The sequence below is a fragment of the Oryx dammah genome, unplaced genomic scaffold (genome assembly GCF_014754425.2).
Source record: "Oryx dammah isolate SB20612 unplaced genomic scaffold, SCBI_Odam_1.1 HiC_scaffold_29, whole genome shotgun sequence".
NCBI lineage: Eukaryota > Metazoa > Chordata > Mammalia > Artiodactyla > Bovidae > Oryx > Oryx dammah.
The window spans coordinates 55,495,558-55,513,225 of record NW_024070213.1 but is presented as its reverse complement, the minus strand read 5'-3'; the positions used below and the strand labels follow the sequence as shown (position 1 = coordinate 55,513,225).

Here is a 17,668-nt window from a genome sequence, read left to right as displayed (position 1 = left end):
TTTTTCTCTCAGAAAACTATTTTTGAGGAGTGGAGAGAAATCAGCCTGTCAAAGGTCAGAAAACAGCTTCGTGTGTGTGTGTGATAAGTTGTCTCAGTTGTGTCTGACTCTCTGCAATCCTATGAACTGTAGCCCACCAGGCTCCTCTGTACCTGGGGATCCTCCAAGCAAGAATACTGGAGTGGGTTGCCATGCTCTCCTCCAGGGGATCTTCCTGACCTAGGGGTCAAACCTGAGTCCCTTATGTCTCCTGTGTTAGCAGGCAGGGTCTTTACCCCTAGTGCTGCCTGGGAAGCCCTGATATTGCTTCTTACTTGGGGGCATCTCAGCTTCCCTGCTCACCTGTCTTACTGACAAGAGGCAACAAGGAGGAGAACTGCAGACCTCCCAGGGAGCAGCTTTTGGGCATTTGATTGAGGCACCAAGACATCCAGAGGACGACTGAGTGTTGAATATGGATAGCTTTGAATGGCTTGTCTTTTTCTAAAGATTTATTATTTTTATTTATTTTTGGCTGCACTGGGTCTCTGTTGCTGTGTGGGATTTTCACTAGTTGCAGTGCATGGACTTCTCATTGGGTGGCTTCTCTGTTGCCAAGCATGGGCTCTAGGTGCATGGGCTGCAGTAGTTGTGTGCTGTAGAGCGCTAGATCAGTTGCTCTGCCGCGTGTGGGATCTTCCCGGACCAGGGCTCGAACCCACATCCTCTGCATTGGCAGGTGGATTCTTAACCACTAGACCACCAGAGAAGCACCTGAGTGGCTTTTATTACCATGTTGTGAACTGACTTTGGTTCTTAAGAGTGGCTCTGTGTCGGTTCACTCTTAATCTCAGTACTGAGACATCACTCCAAGTTTTCCTAAATGGCAGGACTTGCAAGATGCATGTTAGTGTCTTTGGGCTTATGAAGTAACAGCTCCTTGGCTGGCTGTAGACCTCAGTGGCTGCACTGCCACCTTCGGCTGGGGTGACCCTCCTGGAGCCGTTACATAGAGAATCTCTATTTCAATCTGGTGTGTGTAAGTCTTTAGATCACCAGTCATTAATCATGCTTGGAAAGTTAAAATGCCCATGCAGCTTTTACAAACATAGGTCTCCTGGATTTTGGAGAGAAAAACAGAAACTGTTTGGATGATAATTTGTTAGCTATGATTATTTATGAGTGACATATAGAGTACACTATATTGAGCTGGGAATAATCATCTTTGCACTACCAACTCTAAGTAAAATGGAGCTGTGGTGAGTACAGAGTGAGCTTTTGATCAGAGGATTGACTTGAGATGAAGACAGGAAGCAGTTAAGTGGAACTGGCATTTTCCAGGTCAGCACCAAAGTCTTTCGGTTAATTCCACTGCAAAAATAAGTCCTGGCTCTTGAGTACTAAATGGAGCCTCACAGGATCCAGAATGGTGATTGGGCAGGAGACCTAATGAAACTCCCTTTCTCTGGGAAGCAGGACCCAATTTTGGGGCCAGCTGGATGGAGTGTGGAAGAGGCTGATGGAGCCTAGGTTCACGAGACTCTGCAGGCCTGTGTTGGCTGGTTACCAAATTTTAAGAAATGTGTTTATAACCATCAGGTTGCTTAATTTTCATAGGAAACATACATAGTGAATAGTTATATAATATAAAAAGAGAACTAAAAAACTTAATGTCTTCAAAAAAAAGGGGGGCCTTCCATACAGACTTATGAACATGGTCATGGTATTCCAGTTCTGTGGAGAAAGAACTCTGGTGGCTAGCCCACTTATCAAATTTTTATTTCTTTTCAGAACTAGCTTAGGAGCAATGCCGCTTGGGGTCCAAGTATGAATTTTCACTGATTTCTGAGAATTTGGCCATGAGTTCACCATCTAAGCCTGTCTTCTGCCCCATGATATCCAAACATTACATGCACCAGCAATATTCCAAGTATTTCAGCAGAAAATCTGGTATGTCTTGAGAAAAATCACTTCAATGACTTATTAATGAACTAACTAGACATAATTTTCATTGGGTTCATTTACCCAAATTTATCATAGACTATCATTTAAGAAAAAAATAAATGAAGTAAAAGAATTGAAGTCTTTTTTGGAATAATATTAACATTCAAGTGTCTCCACCCCCATGGATATTTCAGTTGCCAATGTCTCAGATTCCCCCTTCAAGAAAATTAAGTGCAAATCCCTTTAATATATGGGCTGGCCGTCTTCTGTTTGTGCCCCAGACTCATTCCTCCCTCTGCCTGCCCTGTTGTGTGACTGGTGGTGCCTTGTGTAAACCAAATCAATGGCACCTTGCCCTGTGGCTTCCAGTTGGTTCAGGTAATGCAGGGTGGAGAGTGAGATAGGGTATTTTTTTTTCTTCTTTTTTTTTTTAACTTGAGTATCATTCATTTACAATGTTGCATTAGTTTCAGGTGTACAGCAAAGTGATTCAGTAGGTATACACACACACACATACTTTTTCCATCACATAGTAGGTTGTTGCAAGATACTGAATGTAGCTCCCTGTCCTTGTTGTTTATTTTCTATATAGTGTGTGTATCTGTTAATCCCATTATCCCTTTCCCCTTTGGTAACCATAAGTTTGCTATGTCTGTAAGTCTGTTTTGTAAATAAGCTCATATGTATAATTTTTTAGAGTTTACATATAGGTGATATCATAAGATGCTTGTCTTTGTCTGACTTCACTTAGTATGATAATCTCTATGTTTATCCATGTTGTCACAGGGAAGTCTCTGGTGGTCCAGTGGTTAGCACTCTGTGCTTTCACTGCTGTGGGCCTGGGTTTGATCCCTGGTTGGGGAACTAACATTGCACAAGCTATGCAGTATGCCTCTCTCCACCCAAAAAGGAAAATAAAAAATCCATGTTGCAAATGGAATTATTTCATTCATTTTTTTTTTTGTAGCCAAGTAATACTCCAGTGTGTGTGTGTGTGTATATGTATCATATCATTTTTAGGCATTCATCTGTGGATGAACATCTAGGTTGCTTCCATGTCTTGGCTATTGAAAATATTGCTGCTGTGAACATCAGGGTGCATGTATCTTTTTGAATTAGTTCTTATATTTCCCAATAAATGCCCAGGAGTGGGATTGCTGGATCATATGGTAACTTTTAGTTTTTTAGGGAACTTCCATGCTTTCTCCATAGTGACTGCACCAATTTACATTCCCAGCAATTGTATACAAGGATTCTCTTTTCTCCACATCCTCTCCAGTAATTTATTATTTGTAGGCATTTTGATGATGGTCATGCTGACTGGTGTGAGATGACTCCTCATTGTAGTTTTGATTTGCATTTCTCTAATAATTAGTGATGTTGAACTATTTTCATATGCCTGTTCCATCGATATCTTTTTTGAAGAAATGTTTAGGCCATCTGCCCTTTTCTTTTTCATCAAGTTGTTTGTTTTTTGATATTGAACTAGCCTTTTCTATATTTTGAAAATTAATTCCTTGTTACATCAATTGCAAATATTTTTCCCATTCCATATTTTGTCTTTTAGCTTGTTTATGGTTGCCATTGCTGTGCAAGAAAAAGAAATGCAAGAAGGCAAAATGGTTGTCTGAGGAGGACTTACAAATAGCTGAGAAAAGAAGAGAAGCGAAAGGCAAAGGAAAGATAGACCCATTTGAATGCAGAGTTCCAAAGATAGCAAGGAGAGATAAGAGAGCCTTCCTCAGTGATCAATGCAAAGAAATAGAGGAAAATAATAGAATAGGAAAGACTAGAGATCTCTTCAAGAAAATTAGAGATACCAAGGGAACATTTCATGCAAAGATGGGCACAATAAAGGACAGAAATGGTATGGACCTAACAGAAGCAGAAGATATTTAGAAGAGGTGGCAAGAATACACAGAAGAATTATGCAAAAAAGATCTTCATGACCCAGATAATCACAATGGTGTGATCACTCACCTAGAGCCAGACATCCTGGAATGTGAAGTCAAATGGGCCTTAGGAAGCATCACTACAAACAAAGGTAGTGGAGGTGATAGAATTCGAGTTGAGCAATTTCAAATCCTAAAAGATGATGCTGTGAAAGTGCTACACTCATTATGCCAGCAAATTTGGAAAACTCAGCAGTAGTCACAGGACTGGAAAAGGTCAGTTTTCATTCCAATCCCAAAGAAAGGCAATGCCAAAGAATGCTCAAACTACCGCACAATTCCACTCATCTCACACACTAGTAAAGTAATGCTCAAAATCCTCCAAGCCAGGCTTTAACAGTATGTGAACCGTGAACTTTCATATGTTCAAGCTGCGTTTAGAAAAGGCAGAGGAACCAGAGATCAAATTGCCAACATCCACTGGATCATGGAAAAAATGAGAGAGTTCCAGAAAAACATCTGCTTTATTCACTATGCCAAAGCCTTTGACTGTGTGGATCACAACAAACTGGAAAATTCTTCAAGAAATGGGAATACCAGACCATCTGACCTGTGTCCTGAGAGATCTGTAAGCAGGTCAAGAAGCAACAGTTGGAACTGGAGATGGAACAATAGACTGGTTCTAAATCAGGAAAGGAGTACGTCAAGGCTGTATATTGTCACCCTGCTTATTTAGCTTCTATGCAGAGTACATCACGAGAAACACTGGGCTGGAAGCAGCACAAGCTGGAATCAAGATTGCTGGGAGAAATATCAATCACCTCAGATATGCAGATGACACCACCCTTACGGCAGAAAGCGAAGAAGAACTAAAGAGCCTCTTGATGAAAGTGAAAGAGGAGAGTGAAAAAGTTGGCTTAAAGCTCAACATTCAGAAAACGAAGATCATGGCATCTGGTCCCATCACTTCATGCCAAATAGATGCGGAAACAATGGAAACGGTGAGAGACTTCATTTTTGGGGGTTCCAAAATCACATCAGATGGTGACTGCAGCCATGAAAGTAAAAGATGCTTGCTCCTTGGAAGAAAAGTTATGACCAACCTAGATAGTATATTAAAATGCAGAAACATTACTTTGCCAACAAAGGTCTATCTTGTCAAAGCTTTGGTTTTTCCAGTGGTTATGTATGGATGTGAGAGTTGGACTATAAAGAAAGCTGAGCACTGAAGAATTGATGCTTTTGAACTGTGGTGTTGGAGAATACTCCTGAGAGTCGCTTGGACTTCAAGGAGATCCAACCAGTCCATCCTCAATGAGGTCAGTCCTGAGTGTTCATTGGAAGGACTGATGCTGAAGCCGAAACTCCAATACTTTGGCCACCTGATGTGAAGAATTGACTCATTTGAAAAGACCCTGATGGTGGGAATGATTGAAGGTGCAGGAAGAGAGGAGGATGACAGAGGATGAGATGGTTGGATGGCATCACTGAGTCAGTGGACATGAGTTTGAATAAGCTCAGGGAGTTGGTGATGGACAGGGAAGCCTGGCGTGCTGCAGTTCATGGGATTGTGAAGAGTTGTACGTGACTGAGCGACCAAGCTGAACTGAACTTGCTGTGTGAAAGCTTTTGAGTTGAACTAGGTCCCATATGTTTATTTTGTTTTTTTATTTCCATTACTCTGGGAGACAGATTGAAAAAGATAACTGCTGCAATTTATGTCAGTGTTCAGCCTATGTTTTTTCCTCTAAGAATTTTGTACTGTCCAGTTTCACATTTAGGTTTTCCATCCATTTTGTTTTTGTGTAAGGTGTTAGAGAATGTCATAATTTCATTTTTTTACATGTGGCTGTCTAGTTTTCCCAGCACCATTTATTGAAAAGATTATCTTTCCTTCATTGTATAGCCATTTTTGTCATAGGTTAATTGACCATAGGTTCATGGGTTTATTTCTGGTCTTTCTAGCCTGCTCCATTGATCTGTCTTTCTATTTATGTGCCAACCATCACCATACTGTTTTGGGGACTATGGCTTTGTGGTATAGTCAGAAGCCAGGGAGCGTGATTCTTCCAGCTCCATTTTTCTTTTTCAAGATGCTTTGGCTATTTGGGGTCTTTTGTGTCTCCATACAAATCTTAAGATTTATTTTGTTCTATTTCTGTTAAAAATGCCATTGGTAACTTGAAGGGGCTTGCATTGATTCTGTAGATTGCCTTAGGGTAGTATAGTCATTTTGACTATATTGCTTCTTCCAGTCCAGGAACATGGTTTATCTCTTCGCCTGTTTGTGTGACCTTTGATTTCTTTAATCATATTTTTTTGTTGTTTAATTGAAGTATAGTTGGTTTACAATGTGTTAATTTCTTCTGTTAGCAATCAGCAAAGTGATTCAGTTATACATTCCTTCAGTGATCCATTGGTTGTTTAATATACTGTTTAGCCTCCCTATATTGTGGTTTTTCCAGTTTGTTTCTTATAGTTGATTTCTAGCCTCATGGTACTGTGGTTGGAAAAGATGCTTGATATAATTTCAATTTTCTTAAATTTATTCAGGCTTATTTTGTGGGCTATCATGTGATCTATCCTGGAGAATGTTCCATGTGCATTTGAAAAGAATGTGTATTCTTCTGCTTTTGGATGGAATGCTCTATAAATACTGATTAAATCCACTTGGTCTAATATATTTTTAAGGCCAGTGTTTCCTTATTCATTTTCTATGTGGATGATCTTGTCCATTGATGTAAGTAGGGTGTTAAAGTCCTCTAGTAGTATTATATTACTGTTGATTTTTCTTTTTATGTTTGTTAATTCATGTTTGCTAAATCACTTCAGTTGTGTCTGACTCTTTGAAACTCTATGGACTGTAGCCTGCCAGGCTCCTCTGTCCGTGGAATTCTCTGGAGTGGGTTGCCATTTCCTTCTCCAGGGGATCTTCCTGACCCAGGGATACAACCTTCATCTTTTATGTCTCCTGCACTAGCAGGCAGGTTCTTTACCACTAGTGCCACCTGGATTAGCCTTATAAATTGAGGTGCAGGATGCATATGTATTTATCATTGTTATGTCTTCTTGGATTGATCCCTTCATCATCATGCAGTGTTCTTCTTTGTCTCTTGTAACAGTCTTTATTTAAAGTCCATTTATCTGATACAAGTATTGCTACTCCAGCTTTTAAAAAATTGTTTTCCCATGAGTGGAATGCCTTTTTCCATCCCCTCACTTTCAGTCTGTGTGTGTCTCTAAACCTGAAGTGAGCCTTTTCTAGGCAACATATATACATATACAGCTTTTACTTTTCTTATCCATTCAGCCAGTGTATGTCCTTTGGCTGGCACATTTAGTCTGTTTACATTTAAAATAATTATCAGTATGTATGTTCTTGTTGCCATTTTGTTAATTGTTTTGGATTTGTTTTTATGGGTCTTTTTTCCTTCTTTTGTTCTCTGGTAATTTGACTATCTTTAGTGTTATGTTTGAATTCCTTTTTATCTTTTATAGATTTTTGGTTTGTGATTTCCATGAGGCTTTTGTGTAACATCTATAAATAAACATGATTCTTGTAAGTTGCTGATCTCTTAATTTCAACTGTGTTTTAAACACCCTGTGTTTGTACACTCCTTCCCTCATGCTTACTGTTTTTGATATCATCTAATTGTTTTGTGTACCCTTAACTGCTTATTGCGGATACAGACGATTTTGCTACTTCTGTCGCTTAACCTCCCTACTAGTTCTGTGTGTGGGTGGTTATCTACCGTTACTATATATTTGCCTTTACCAGTGAGATTTTCCTTCTGTAATTTTCTTGTTTCTAGTGATGGCTTTTTCATTTGGAGTCCTTCCTTCAACATTTATCATAAAGTTGGTTTTGTGGTGGTAAATTATTTTAGCTTTTGTCTCTAAAGGTTTTGATTTTTCCATCAAATCTAAATGTGAGCCTGACGGGGTAGAGTGTTCTTGGCTGTAGGCTTTTCCCTTTCATCACTTTAAATACCCGGCGCCACTCCCTCTGGCCTGCAGAGTTCCTGCCGAAAAGTTGGCTTATACCCTTATGGGAGTTTCCTTGTATGTTATTTGTTGCTTTCCTCTTGCTGCTTTTAATATTCTTTCTTTTTGTCCTGAAGACTCCAAGCCTGCTACCCACCACTGGCAGGTGAAGCCAGGTCCTGGGTTAGTCCCAGATTACTGGCAGGCAGAGCTGGTTCCTAGAGTCTTGCTACAGGGCCCAGGGATCCCAGAGCTTGTTTCAGATCATTGATCATTGGTGGTGATGGTGGTGGAGTGATGGTGTTTCCTGACAACAGTAGGGTATGAGGTCCTGAAGATTGTGTCTGTTAGTCTGCTAGAGGACTGGGCAGGGCCCATCTGCTCCCATGGTAGGGTCCGGACTGATGGGGGTGGGAAGCTGTGTTCCAGCCAGTTGTTTGGCCTGAGGCATCTCTGCACTGGCACCTACAGGCTGTTGGGTGAGGCCAGGTCTTAGTGCTAATGAGCCAAGATGTCAGCTGCCAGCATAATGTTCATCTGTTTGAATGTTCCCCAAGATGTCTGCCTCCAGTGTCTGTGTCCTCAGGGTGAGCTGCAGCTAGGTGTCCCCTGCACCTCCACCCTGCCTCTCCAGGACACTCACCAACAGGTGGGTCTGGCCCAGGCTCCTGTGAGATTACTGCTCTTGCCCTGGGTCCTGGTGCATGTGAGATTTTGTGTGTGCCATTTAAAAGTGAAGTCTCTATTTCCCCTAGTCCTGTGGGGCTCCTGCAGTTAAGCCTTGTTGGCCTTCAATTTCAAATGCTCCGGGGGCTTGTCTTCCTGGTGCCAGAACTCTGGGCAGGGGAGCCTGACATGTGGCTCAAGACTCACTCCTGTGGGAGAATCTCTGCAATATAATCAATCTCCAGTTTGTGGGTCATCCACCCAGTGGGTAAAAGGATTTGATTATATTGCGAGTCTGCCCCTGTTACCTGTCTAGTAGTTCCTTCTTTATGTCTTTAGCTATAGAAGATCTTTCCTGGTAGTTGCTAGTCTTTTTTTATCAATGGTGGTTCTGCTCATAGTTGTGATTCTGGTGTGCTCATGAGTGGAGGTCAGCTCAGGTCTTTCTATACTGCCATCTTGGCCACTCTCCCTGAGGTCAGCATATTTTAACCCAGGCTCCCTTTCTGAGGCCCGTAGCACCTGTCTGGCAGCCCCTTCTACAGGCCACCTCTGTCCCCTCTTTCCCTCAGGCTGTAGCAGCACAACGGATACTGTTCCCTATATGCAGCCAACACCTCTGTAAGTATTCTTATTAATCTCCTAAAATTCTCCCAATTGGAGCGTGCCATCTTCTTCATGCTGGGACCATAACTGATACAAATAAGCATCTTAATCCTGAGATAATAAGAGGATTGGGCTTCCCTGATGGCTCAGCTGGTAAAGAATCTACTTGCAATGCAGAAGATCTGGGTTTGATTCCTGGGTCGGGAGGATCCTCTGGAGAAGGGACAGGCTACCCACTCCAGTATTCTTGGGCTTCCCCTGTGCCTTAGCTGGTAAAGAATCCACCTGCAATGTGGGGATCTGGGTTCTATCCCTGGGTTGGAAGAGTCCCTGGAGAAGGGAATGGCTACCCTCTCCAGAATTCTGGCCTGGAGAATTCCATAGACTGTATAGTCCATGGGATTGCAAAGAGTCAGACAAGACTTACTGACTTTCAATAAGAGGATTTCTGACCTCATTAGTAAAGATTAAAAGGGGCCAAATTAGCCCAGGTAAAGCATTACTGTCTAAAATTCCAGCCCAAAGTTCCCATCAGGAAATCTGCCCTTCTACCTCTGTGAATGTTGCCTCATCTCAGGATGGTTTTAGCCTTTTGGAGTTCAAAGCCATAGGCCTCTGCATATCAGGCTGGGAATGCCCCAAGTTTGGTTCGACATGTGTTTTGGAGAGTAACACACTTGGATCCAGCAGTGGGGAGGTCTTCTGAAAGTTATAGGATATGGAATGTGAATCATTGATTTTTCCAGTGTCTCTCTAACATGGCCCTTTTATCTTTTGACCCAGAGCTGGTACATGTGTTTTAGGAAAACTGTTGTTATGGAAAGTCTGTGTCCCCTCAGTCTGTATGCTGATGTACTAATGCTCCACAGTGAGTATCTAGAGATGGGCTTTTGGGAGATTAGGGTAAGGTGGGACCTTGGGGGTGGGGCCCTCATGGTGGGATTAGTGCCTTTATAAGAGGTGCTCCCCCACCCTCTGCAGGCACACACAGAAGAGAGGTCCTGTGCACACACAGCAAGAGAGCAGCCACCAACAAGCCAACCCAAGAGAAAAAGCCCTTAGAATGAAACATACCTTGCTGGCACCTCGATCTTGGACTTCCCACACCTCCAGAACTGTAAGAAATTTGTTTAAGCCACCCAATATTTTGTTATGGCAGCCTAAGACAAACATGTATGCCTGTAGACAAACATAAAAATGATCTAGTTTGGTGGTCCTTCCTCTTTAGCAGTTCTTTGTTACAGCCCACTTTACTATTTAAACAAAGACAATGGTGGCTTTATGGCCGAATTCAAACTGTAAAGGTCACTGCATCTTTCTCAGACTGGCTAAACTTGGAAGTGAACCAGTTTCCTCAACAGTTTTGCCAAGTAAAAAAATTCATTTAACTATGGATGCTGAGAAGGCTAAGCCTTTGGTTCTTTCCTAGAAGTGGAACTGGGAAGGTGCTCACAGAATGATGCCAAGCACCAGCAGCTGTATAGTTTCCATTTTATTTTATGTGCTTTTTTTTAATAGGATATAAATAATGACAAAAATTACAAAATTTATAACTGGAAGCCCAAGCATATTTACACATATGTTTCCATTTCAGCAAAGCTACTGTTTACTTTGCTCCTATACAGTTTCCTTTTGGTACCATATTTTAGTGTTATTTTACTCTCAATTTACTACATACATATCAACAGTGAATAGGCAAAATATATACAAAGAACTGTTCAGTTCAAGTAATTTAATATTGTATTAAAATTCTTTAACACTGAACTAAAGCCATATACATTTGTCAGTTTGAAATAAAATTGTTTTCTTTCTTCAAAACTCACCAACTGATGATGTAACTGATAATCTCAGATTTAAAATAATATCGGTTAATTAAAAAAACATTAAGACAATCCCACAATTTATCAATATCGCTATAATGAACTTCAAAATGATTCACAATGTGATTGGTTAGAACAATATACATTAAAATGTTATTTTTTTTCTATAATGATATTGGTACTGTTTATATAATTTGATTCTACATAAATATACATTATGGTATCATACAAATACTCCACAGAGACATTAAAAAATTAAAATACCTTAAAGAAATGTAAGTAAATTTTATTTAATCAAAGAGTAAGCAAACATTTATTTAGTTTCAAGAAAGTTTTATTACTTTGGAATCTCTCTTTTTTTATTTTATTTTTTTCCTAGAAAAAAAGTTTTTTGCAATAGAATGTTATTAACACCGTTCTCAAACAAGGTTTCCATGACAGAAATCTTGACAGCAGGAGCCCTAGATTTTTTAACATGTTCTTTAAAACTGAAGATTAAAAAAAAAAAATCTTTGCAGGCTTATGGCTGCGTCAGCACTTTCGGTAAGACGCCAGTCTGCTGCCTGAATCTCCTGCTCTGGGGAGTGGCCTGGGTACTCTGCCACACTGAGCAGCCCTCTTGGTGGTAGCAGTAGAAATTTAGTTATTTGAAATGAAACCAGAAACATCCCTCACGACTAACCTAGTTTTCTTATCAATGCATTAGTGAAACATTCTTTTTAATAAAAATATTTAATACAAGACACGTTTTTCTGTGCATAATAAATTCCTCTGTTTTAAATCATTAGGTTTTTGAATCAATCCACAGATGTAAAGGTTTTCTTTATCTGACATGGTTGATTACATATAAAATCCACAAATATAGAAATTGGGAAACAGAATTCCCTGGCAATCAGGGGAGTAACTTCTGTCCTCTTGCATGAAACAATACTTAGTGAGATCATGACTTTAGAGATGCTTTCTGGGGGTAGTTCTGTTCTACCTTGAAAACGGCTGACAGTGGAAAATAAACCCAAGAGTTTTACACTTTTAGGCAGTATAAGCGATCCCCTGTGTTTTTTCAAGGTGTTATCCCCAAATAACAGCAAAGCGAGGTTGGGGCAGAGTCATGAGAAATACCTCGGGTGGTGGCCAGGAGTGGGGGTTGGGAGCATCAGCCACAAACCTCTGCTCTTTCTCTCAGGGGTTACAGCTGGAAAGTCTTGGTTGCACTTTCTGTCACCGGTGCAGAAAGAACGTCCCCAGGAGTGGCCAGTGGCCTCTCGCCCATGACAAGGCCACACAAACAGAGCAGTCTTCCTCCCGGGCTGGGTGGAAAGCCTGCTCCAGGACTGCTCGGCGTGCAAGGCACCACGAGGACGGGAAGGAGGTGAGTATCAGAAAATTGTGGTCTCATACTTGGTATTTATCCCCCGCTTGGCCTCTTGTCCTGGCTCCACGATCCATGGCAGGTTGGCCAGAGTCTTTTGCTCAGATGGGTCGATCTGCTTTAGAACAGAAAGGCTAATGCCTGTTATACGGTACCTGCTCGGGAGTGCACGCATGCATCCTAACACTGCCTGGAAATCAGCATTGCACCCTGGGAAGACTTCAGAATGCTGGTGGGTGAGCCATTTGTTGGTTCCTCTGATCACGTTTACTGCATAGGAACCGTGTTCAAGGCACGTGGTGGGGGTTTGGGGAGGGGGATGGTGAGTGAGGCATGGCCCTTGCTCTTGAAGGCACACAGGTGGGGAGCAGATATAGGAACACTTTATGAGAAGTGAGATTTGAAAGGGAAGAGGGCACTCTATGGGTACCCAGGAAGGCCACTGACCCCGTGTTGGGAGGCAGGGGAACTTCCTGGAGGTGGTGAACCAGGCTATGTCCTACCCAGCTCTCAAACCTCCATTGGTTTCCTTCAGAGTCAGAATAAACCCAACGTCCTTGAAGTGACCTCTGGGGCCCTGCCTGCCTTTCTGTGCTCCAGCCACACCAACCTCCCTCTTGCTCCCTGCCTGCCAAGCTCATGCCCTCTGTGCCCATCAGCTCTCTGTCTGAATACACTCCAGACACCTGTGTGCTTCCTGCCCTAATGTCAGAGTGTGGCACAAATGTCACCTCCTCACCAGTTTACTGCATGTAAACTAGCACCTCAGCTTTTCTGCTCTCCTCTTCTGCTCTCTTCTTTATAATCCTTATGCCATGCACATCATGTTTATTGGTTCATCTGCCAGCAGTAAAATGTACGCTCACAAAGGTGGACTTCGTCCTGTTTACTACGGTTTCCCTCTACTTTGACAAGCTCCAGCAACCCAGTAACCAAAAGGCACCCAATCCATTCCTGTCAACTAGACATAATTTAAAAATTAAGGTATATGTCTAAATGGAGAGCTGGAAAATTAAACTTCCTGGTAAAGATGGGGGTGTGGACCAGCATGTGCAGAGTCCCTGAGTGGAGGGGAGTGAAGGTTTGCAGTCAGGGTGCTGAGGGGGAAGCTGGGAGGAGACAGCTGACGGTGAGGAGGTGAGCAGGGCCAGGTCAGGCTGAGCCTCGACCTTGAACCAAAGTGAGCTATAAAACGTCAACACCATTTCAGTCCCTGTGTTTACAAGGTCACGCAGGCCCTGCCTGGGTAAAGCTTGAGTTCTAAGCTCTCATGGTGACGGGGCAGTGGGAGGCGGGGTGCGGGGTGGGGGGCGAGGATCAGGGAGGGGGCAGTTCTGCACCAGATTTCCCCATCTTTCTTTGGTGTTTCCACGTCTGCCCCTGGCTGCTCTGCTCAGGAAAGATGGAACAAGGGAGCTGGCCAGAAGGCTATGGGGTTTGTGCTTTTCAGCTGCTTGTGATTTGTCTGTACCTCCACAAGGCTGTGGGGGGAACTTCACATGTCTAATCACAGGATATTTCTCAACAATAAACTACTGGGGCCGAGGGAAATGGAACACAGACAACTGCTGAGGGGGACGGGGTCTTGTGGCAGTTAAAGAGCAGCAGTATTATTCCCTGTATGTTCCATCTTTTTCAGTGAAGGCTTCTAAATGAATATTCGATGAGCCCTTATGGTACACATCCCTTCATACTCGCCTGGAAGAAGTCTACAGGGACCAAAGAAAAGTCAGATGGAGGTAGGAACAGATTTATCCAGCCCACATGGGAATGTATATAACAGACTAGAGCTAGTCCCCCGAATATTCTGAAAATTCCTGGATGTTTAACCTGCTTTTCCTGTGGGGTAAGACAGACAATAAATAGGAGATGCCTCTTTGTATAGCTGGGGCCTGGATGACCAGCTGGAGTCAGCTGTGCAGAAATGAGGGGGAGATGAAGCCAGGTGGAGGGAACACAGGTAGGTGGAAGCTTTGTCTATTCCAGGAATAGGGAGGCTGAGTGCCTGGGAGGAGTGTGGTGGGAAGTCAAGGCTGTGGTACCATGATGTGGCTGCCCTGTGAAGGAAGGAGTTTCAGGAGATGTACTGGAGTAGTTTTGGAGATGTGGTGGTGATGGCTAGGATGGGAAGAGTGACAGAAGAAATGGAGAGGAGTGGATGGAGCTGAGAGATGTTTTAGGGGCTGAATGGATGGAATCTGCTTGTGTGCTGGACACAGGGGTGAGAGGAAAACAGGAATCAAGGCTGCCTTCCAGACTGATGGCCTGAGCAACTTGGTGACTGGTTAGCCTGTTTACTAAGCTGGCAGAGGTGGAGAGAGAGAAACAGCTTTGCGGAGAGATCAAGAATTCTGTTCTAGGCTAGTAAGTTAGGCTGTCTGCTAAGTATCAAAGGAGAAATTGAACCTGTAGGTCTGGAGCTCTGGGAGTGCATCAGGGTTTAGGAGCCAGTGGGGCTGGGAGGTGCTAAGGTGGGAGGACGTGCAGTTCCTGGCAATGGTCAGCAGTGAGGGACAAGCATGGGTGTGAATGGTGAGGTGGAAGAAAAGATCTGAGATGTGAGCTGTCAAGGAGCAGAGGGACCAGAGCTGGAGGGATCATCCCCATGGATGTTGAAGTTGCCAATAGTGGAGACAGGAGCAGAGGCCAAAGAGAAGTCATGAACAAGAAGCCTCATGGCCTCCAAGCATGGTGCTTCTGCAAACATTAAAAACCCTACAATTCCCCATGACCTGGGGTCAGTGGCAAGGAGGAGGAGAGTCACAGATGGAAGGATACATGGGTGTGAGAGCGGTGCCTCTGGGATGGCACTGCTGCCCGGAGTCCCAGAGTTCCAAGGATGCCATACGGCAGCAGAAACCAGACATGAGGGTGGCTGGGAACATTCCGGCTTCTGGGTACTGCTACTACCAGAGGAGGCCGCTTTGAAGTCAGCAAAGTCTGTTAGGACAGGATGTGTGCAGAGCATGTGGGAGGGAAGGGGAGGAAATTCCTGGAGGAAGGCAGATGCGAGGAGGAGGGGCGGTACCTTCTGAACAGTCCCGCTCTGCAGGAAGCCTCAGCTGCTGCCGGGAGAACACAGGGCCTGGTTCTTAGGCCTCTCCCACCCCCACTCCGTGCACAGCTTGAGCCCCCAGCTTCTGCTTGCTGGGTACCAGGGACACCCTCGCTGTGAGCCTCTACCAACCTCTCTGCTGCCCAGTGGCCTGGAAGAGGCCTGCGCCCTGGAGGGATGGCAGCTGCGGCCTCAGGGATCTTGGTCCCCAGGTAGCCTGATCTAGAGGAGAGATTGACCCAGGACAGCAGCACCCAGCCACCTCCCAGCCTGCTGCAGGGCACAGGGTAAGTGGGATTTTCTCGGGAGCCTCCAAGGTCAGTAGACGGTCCCCAAGACTGCAGGAATTGGGCTGAGAGGATGACAGTCACAAGCCAGGATGAGGCTGAGGGGAGGACAGGAAGGGCAGGCCCTGGATTCTCACCAGTACCCACACCACCATAGATCCTTCCCTTCAGTTCTCAGAACATCTGTGTCTTGTCTACTTACCACCGACTTGCGAATGCTGACGCGAGGCTTGGGGATGGGCTTGGAGGGCTTGTTTTCAAAGCTTTCTGGAAGCGTGGAGGAATGCCCCCCTTTCCTGGCTTGCAGCGCGAGTTGATAGGCGACTTCAAATGCCTGTCCGAGCGTTAGGATGATCTCATAGGCTAAATTCTGCAAGAGAAATGAGAAGGCATTTACAACAGCATCCTGCAGGTCAGAAGAGAGTCACTGAGCATGCAAAGAGAGGACACTGAGGGGGTGAACCGGCAAGGACCTTGAGCTGCTCCACCTGACGTGGCAGCGAGTCAGGGGAAATCTGACAAACTGCACACTCTGGGTCCAAGTTAGGGTCTACAGGAGGCATCCGTCACTGCTGCAATGCACATGCATATAGCTACCCTAAGGAGCCCGCCCTGGGTGACTGTTTTGCTCCCAGGCCTTGGAAGGGAAGGGGTTACACCAGCCCCTCAGCCTATGAGGGTGAGCCCACACACTCCCCAGGAGGTGCTCCTGAGAAGTTTGGGTCTTTTTACCTCCAACATCTGTGTTTCAGTGAACATCTCTGAAACACAATCACAGTCTAATTTAGGCAGAGGGGAGAGGCATTAGTCATGCTGGTGTGGTGTCTCGCAGTCACAGCAGCAAGCATGCAAACAGAGCCAATTATCCATCTATTTCTTGAGGCGTCTGCTCTCCCTGTGGGTCCACTCCATATTTTATCACCAAATCAGTGTGAGAAAGGAGATTCTGCGCGAATGCCATGCCACGCAGTGCCTGGGAGAAGTTCTTTTCTTCAGACCTTCAGTCATTCCCCTTAGGATGACGTCTTGCTTCTCTTCTCCAGGTTCTTACTTCATTTCTGCCTTCTCTTTCAAGCACTGTCCCACCCCATCATCTCTCACTGAGAAAACAAGATGTTGACCCTGAGGTCAACAGCACATCAATGAGCCAGATGTCTATGGGTTACAGTGAGTTTTCTTAAAACCACTGCCCCAGCTGAGTGCCGGCAAGGTCTTTCTCAAGTTTCCACGCTGATGAACATCCCTAGATGTCTGTGTGTGGTTTCTCAAAACCAGAAAAACTTTGCTGATTTTGTACCTGTGACCCTGCCTCCTGAATCCAGAACACAGAAAAGCTCAATTCCCATGACTCTGAGGGGTCTGGTGGGGACTGTTTCATCTTGATGGAGGAGGGAGATGCAGGATGGCCATCAGAGACCCTGTGGAAGAACCCGTGGGTTTCTACCCTGACCAGAGTTTAGATCCATGCCGGACTGTCAGGGGATCTAAATGCTTCTGAGCATGAGAACTAGTCTTATAGAGGACATGTCTTCTCTTTAGAGACACAGGTGAAGAAGCGACACCCCACAAGACAGATGTGTGCTTACTGGAGACACTGAGCCTCACACAGCCAGCCAAGCTCCTTCTTCAATGAACATGGGCCAGTATTTGCCTCCTAGGATGAGTCAGATCAGGAAATTAGCAATGTACCAACAAATGCTAGCAGAGGAGGGCTGAGCCTCACGTCGCCACCAGTGTGGTGCCCTGGAAAGGGGCCCTGGGCTTAGGCTGCCCCACGAAGTCCGGGCTCTTGTCTCGTTCCAGCTGCTGTGGAGGTGGATGGTGGCTGTCCATCCGTCAGTAGCAGGCACTGGTGCTCTAGGCGGGCAGCTGGACTAAGGGAAAGATGGCAAACTCTGCGATTCTGTAACATGCAGCTTTTTGATGCTGGGACAAAGGTACTTAACGAGTGTGAATTCCTTTATCGTTAACCTAAAAACAAGTTCCCGAAAGTGAGATTTACTTACAGCTCCATGTCTTCAAATGAAGGCCATTTGAGCAGGTGAGATTTTCACAAGACTGTTATC

The 17,668-nt window shown here is 44.3% G+C and overlaps 1 protein-coding gene and 1 long non-coding RNA gene across 10 annotated transcripts in view; one reads left to right on the top strand and one right to left on the bottom strand.

Annotated features, from left to right (window-relative positions):
• The first annotated feature begins 9,610 nt into the window (after nt 1-9,610).
• Nucleotides 9,611-17,326, top strand: LOC120858691. 2 transcript variants are annotated; one of them, XR_005719928.1, is made up of 4 exons: nt 9,611-10,188; nt 12,075-12,260; nt 13,900-13,999; nt 16,646-17,326. It is a non-coding gene; the product is annotated as an uncharacterized LOC120858691 (long non-coding RNA). The 2 variants fall into 2 exon arrangements; XR_005719929.1 differs by having other exon boundaries at nt 13,900-15,602.
• Nucleotides 10,549-17,668, bottom strand: part of ANKS1B (ankyrin repeat and sterile alpha motif domain containing 1B) — a 1,164,007-nt gene continuing 1,156,887 nt past the window's right edge. For 3 of the 8 annotated variants that reach the window (XM_040234916.1, XM_040234917.1, XM_040234920.1), the window contains 2 exons: nt 15,805-15,972; nt 10,549-12,378 (listed from right to left, as the gene is read on the bottom strand). In XM_040234916.1, coding sequence (XP_040090850.1) covers nt 12,268-12,378; nt 15,805-15,972 — 279 coding nt within the window. In that variant the 3' untranslated portion in view covers nt 10,549-12,267. Of the gene's footprint in view, nt 12,395-15,804; nt 15,973-17,668 lie in introns of all 8 variants that reach the window. The other 5 variants (XM_040234918.1, XM_040234919.1, XM_040234921.1 and 2 more) reach the window with 2 other exon arrangements.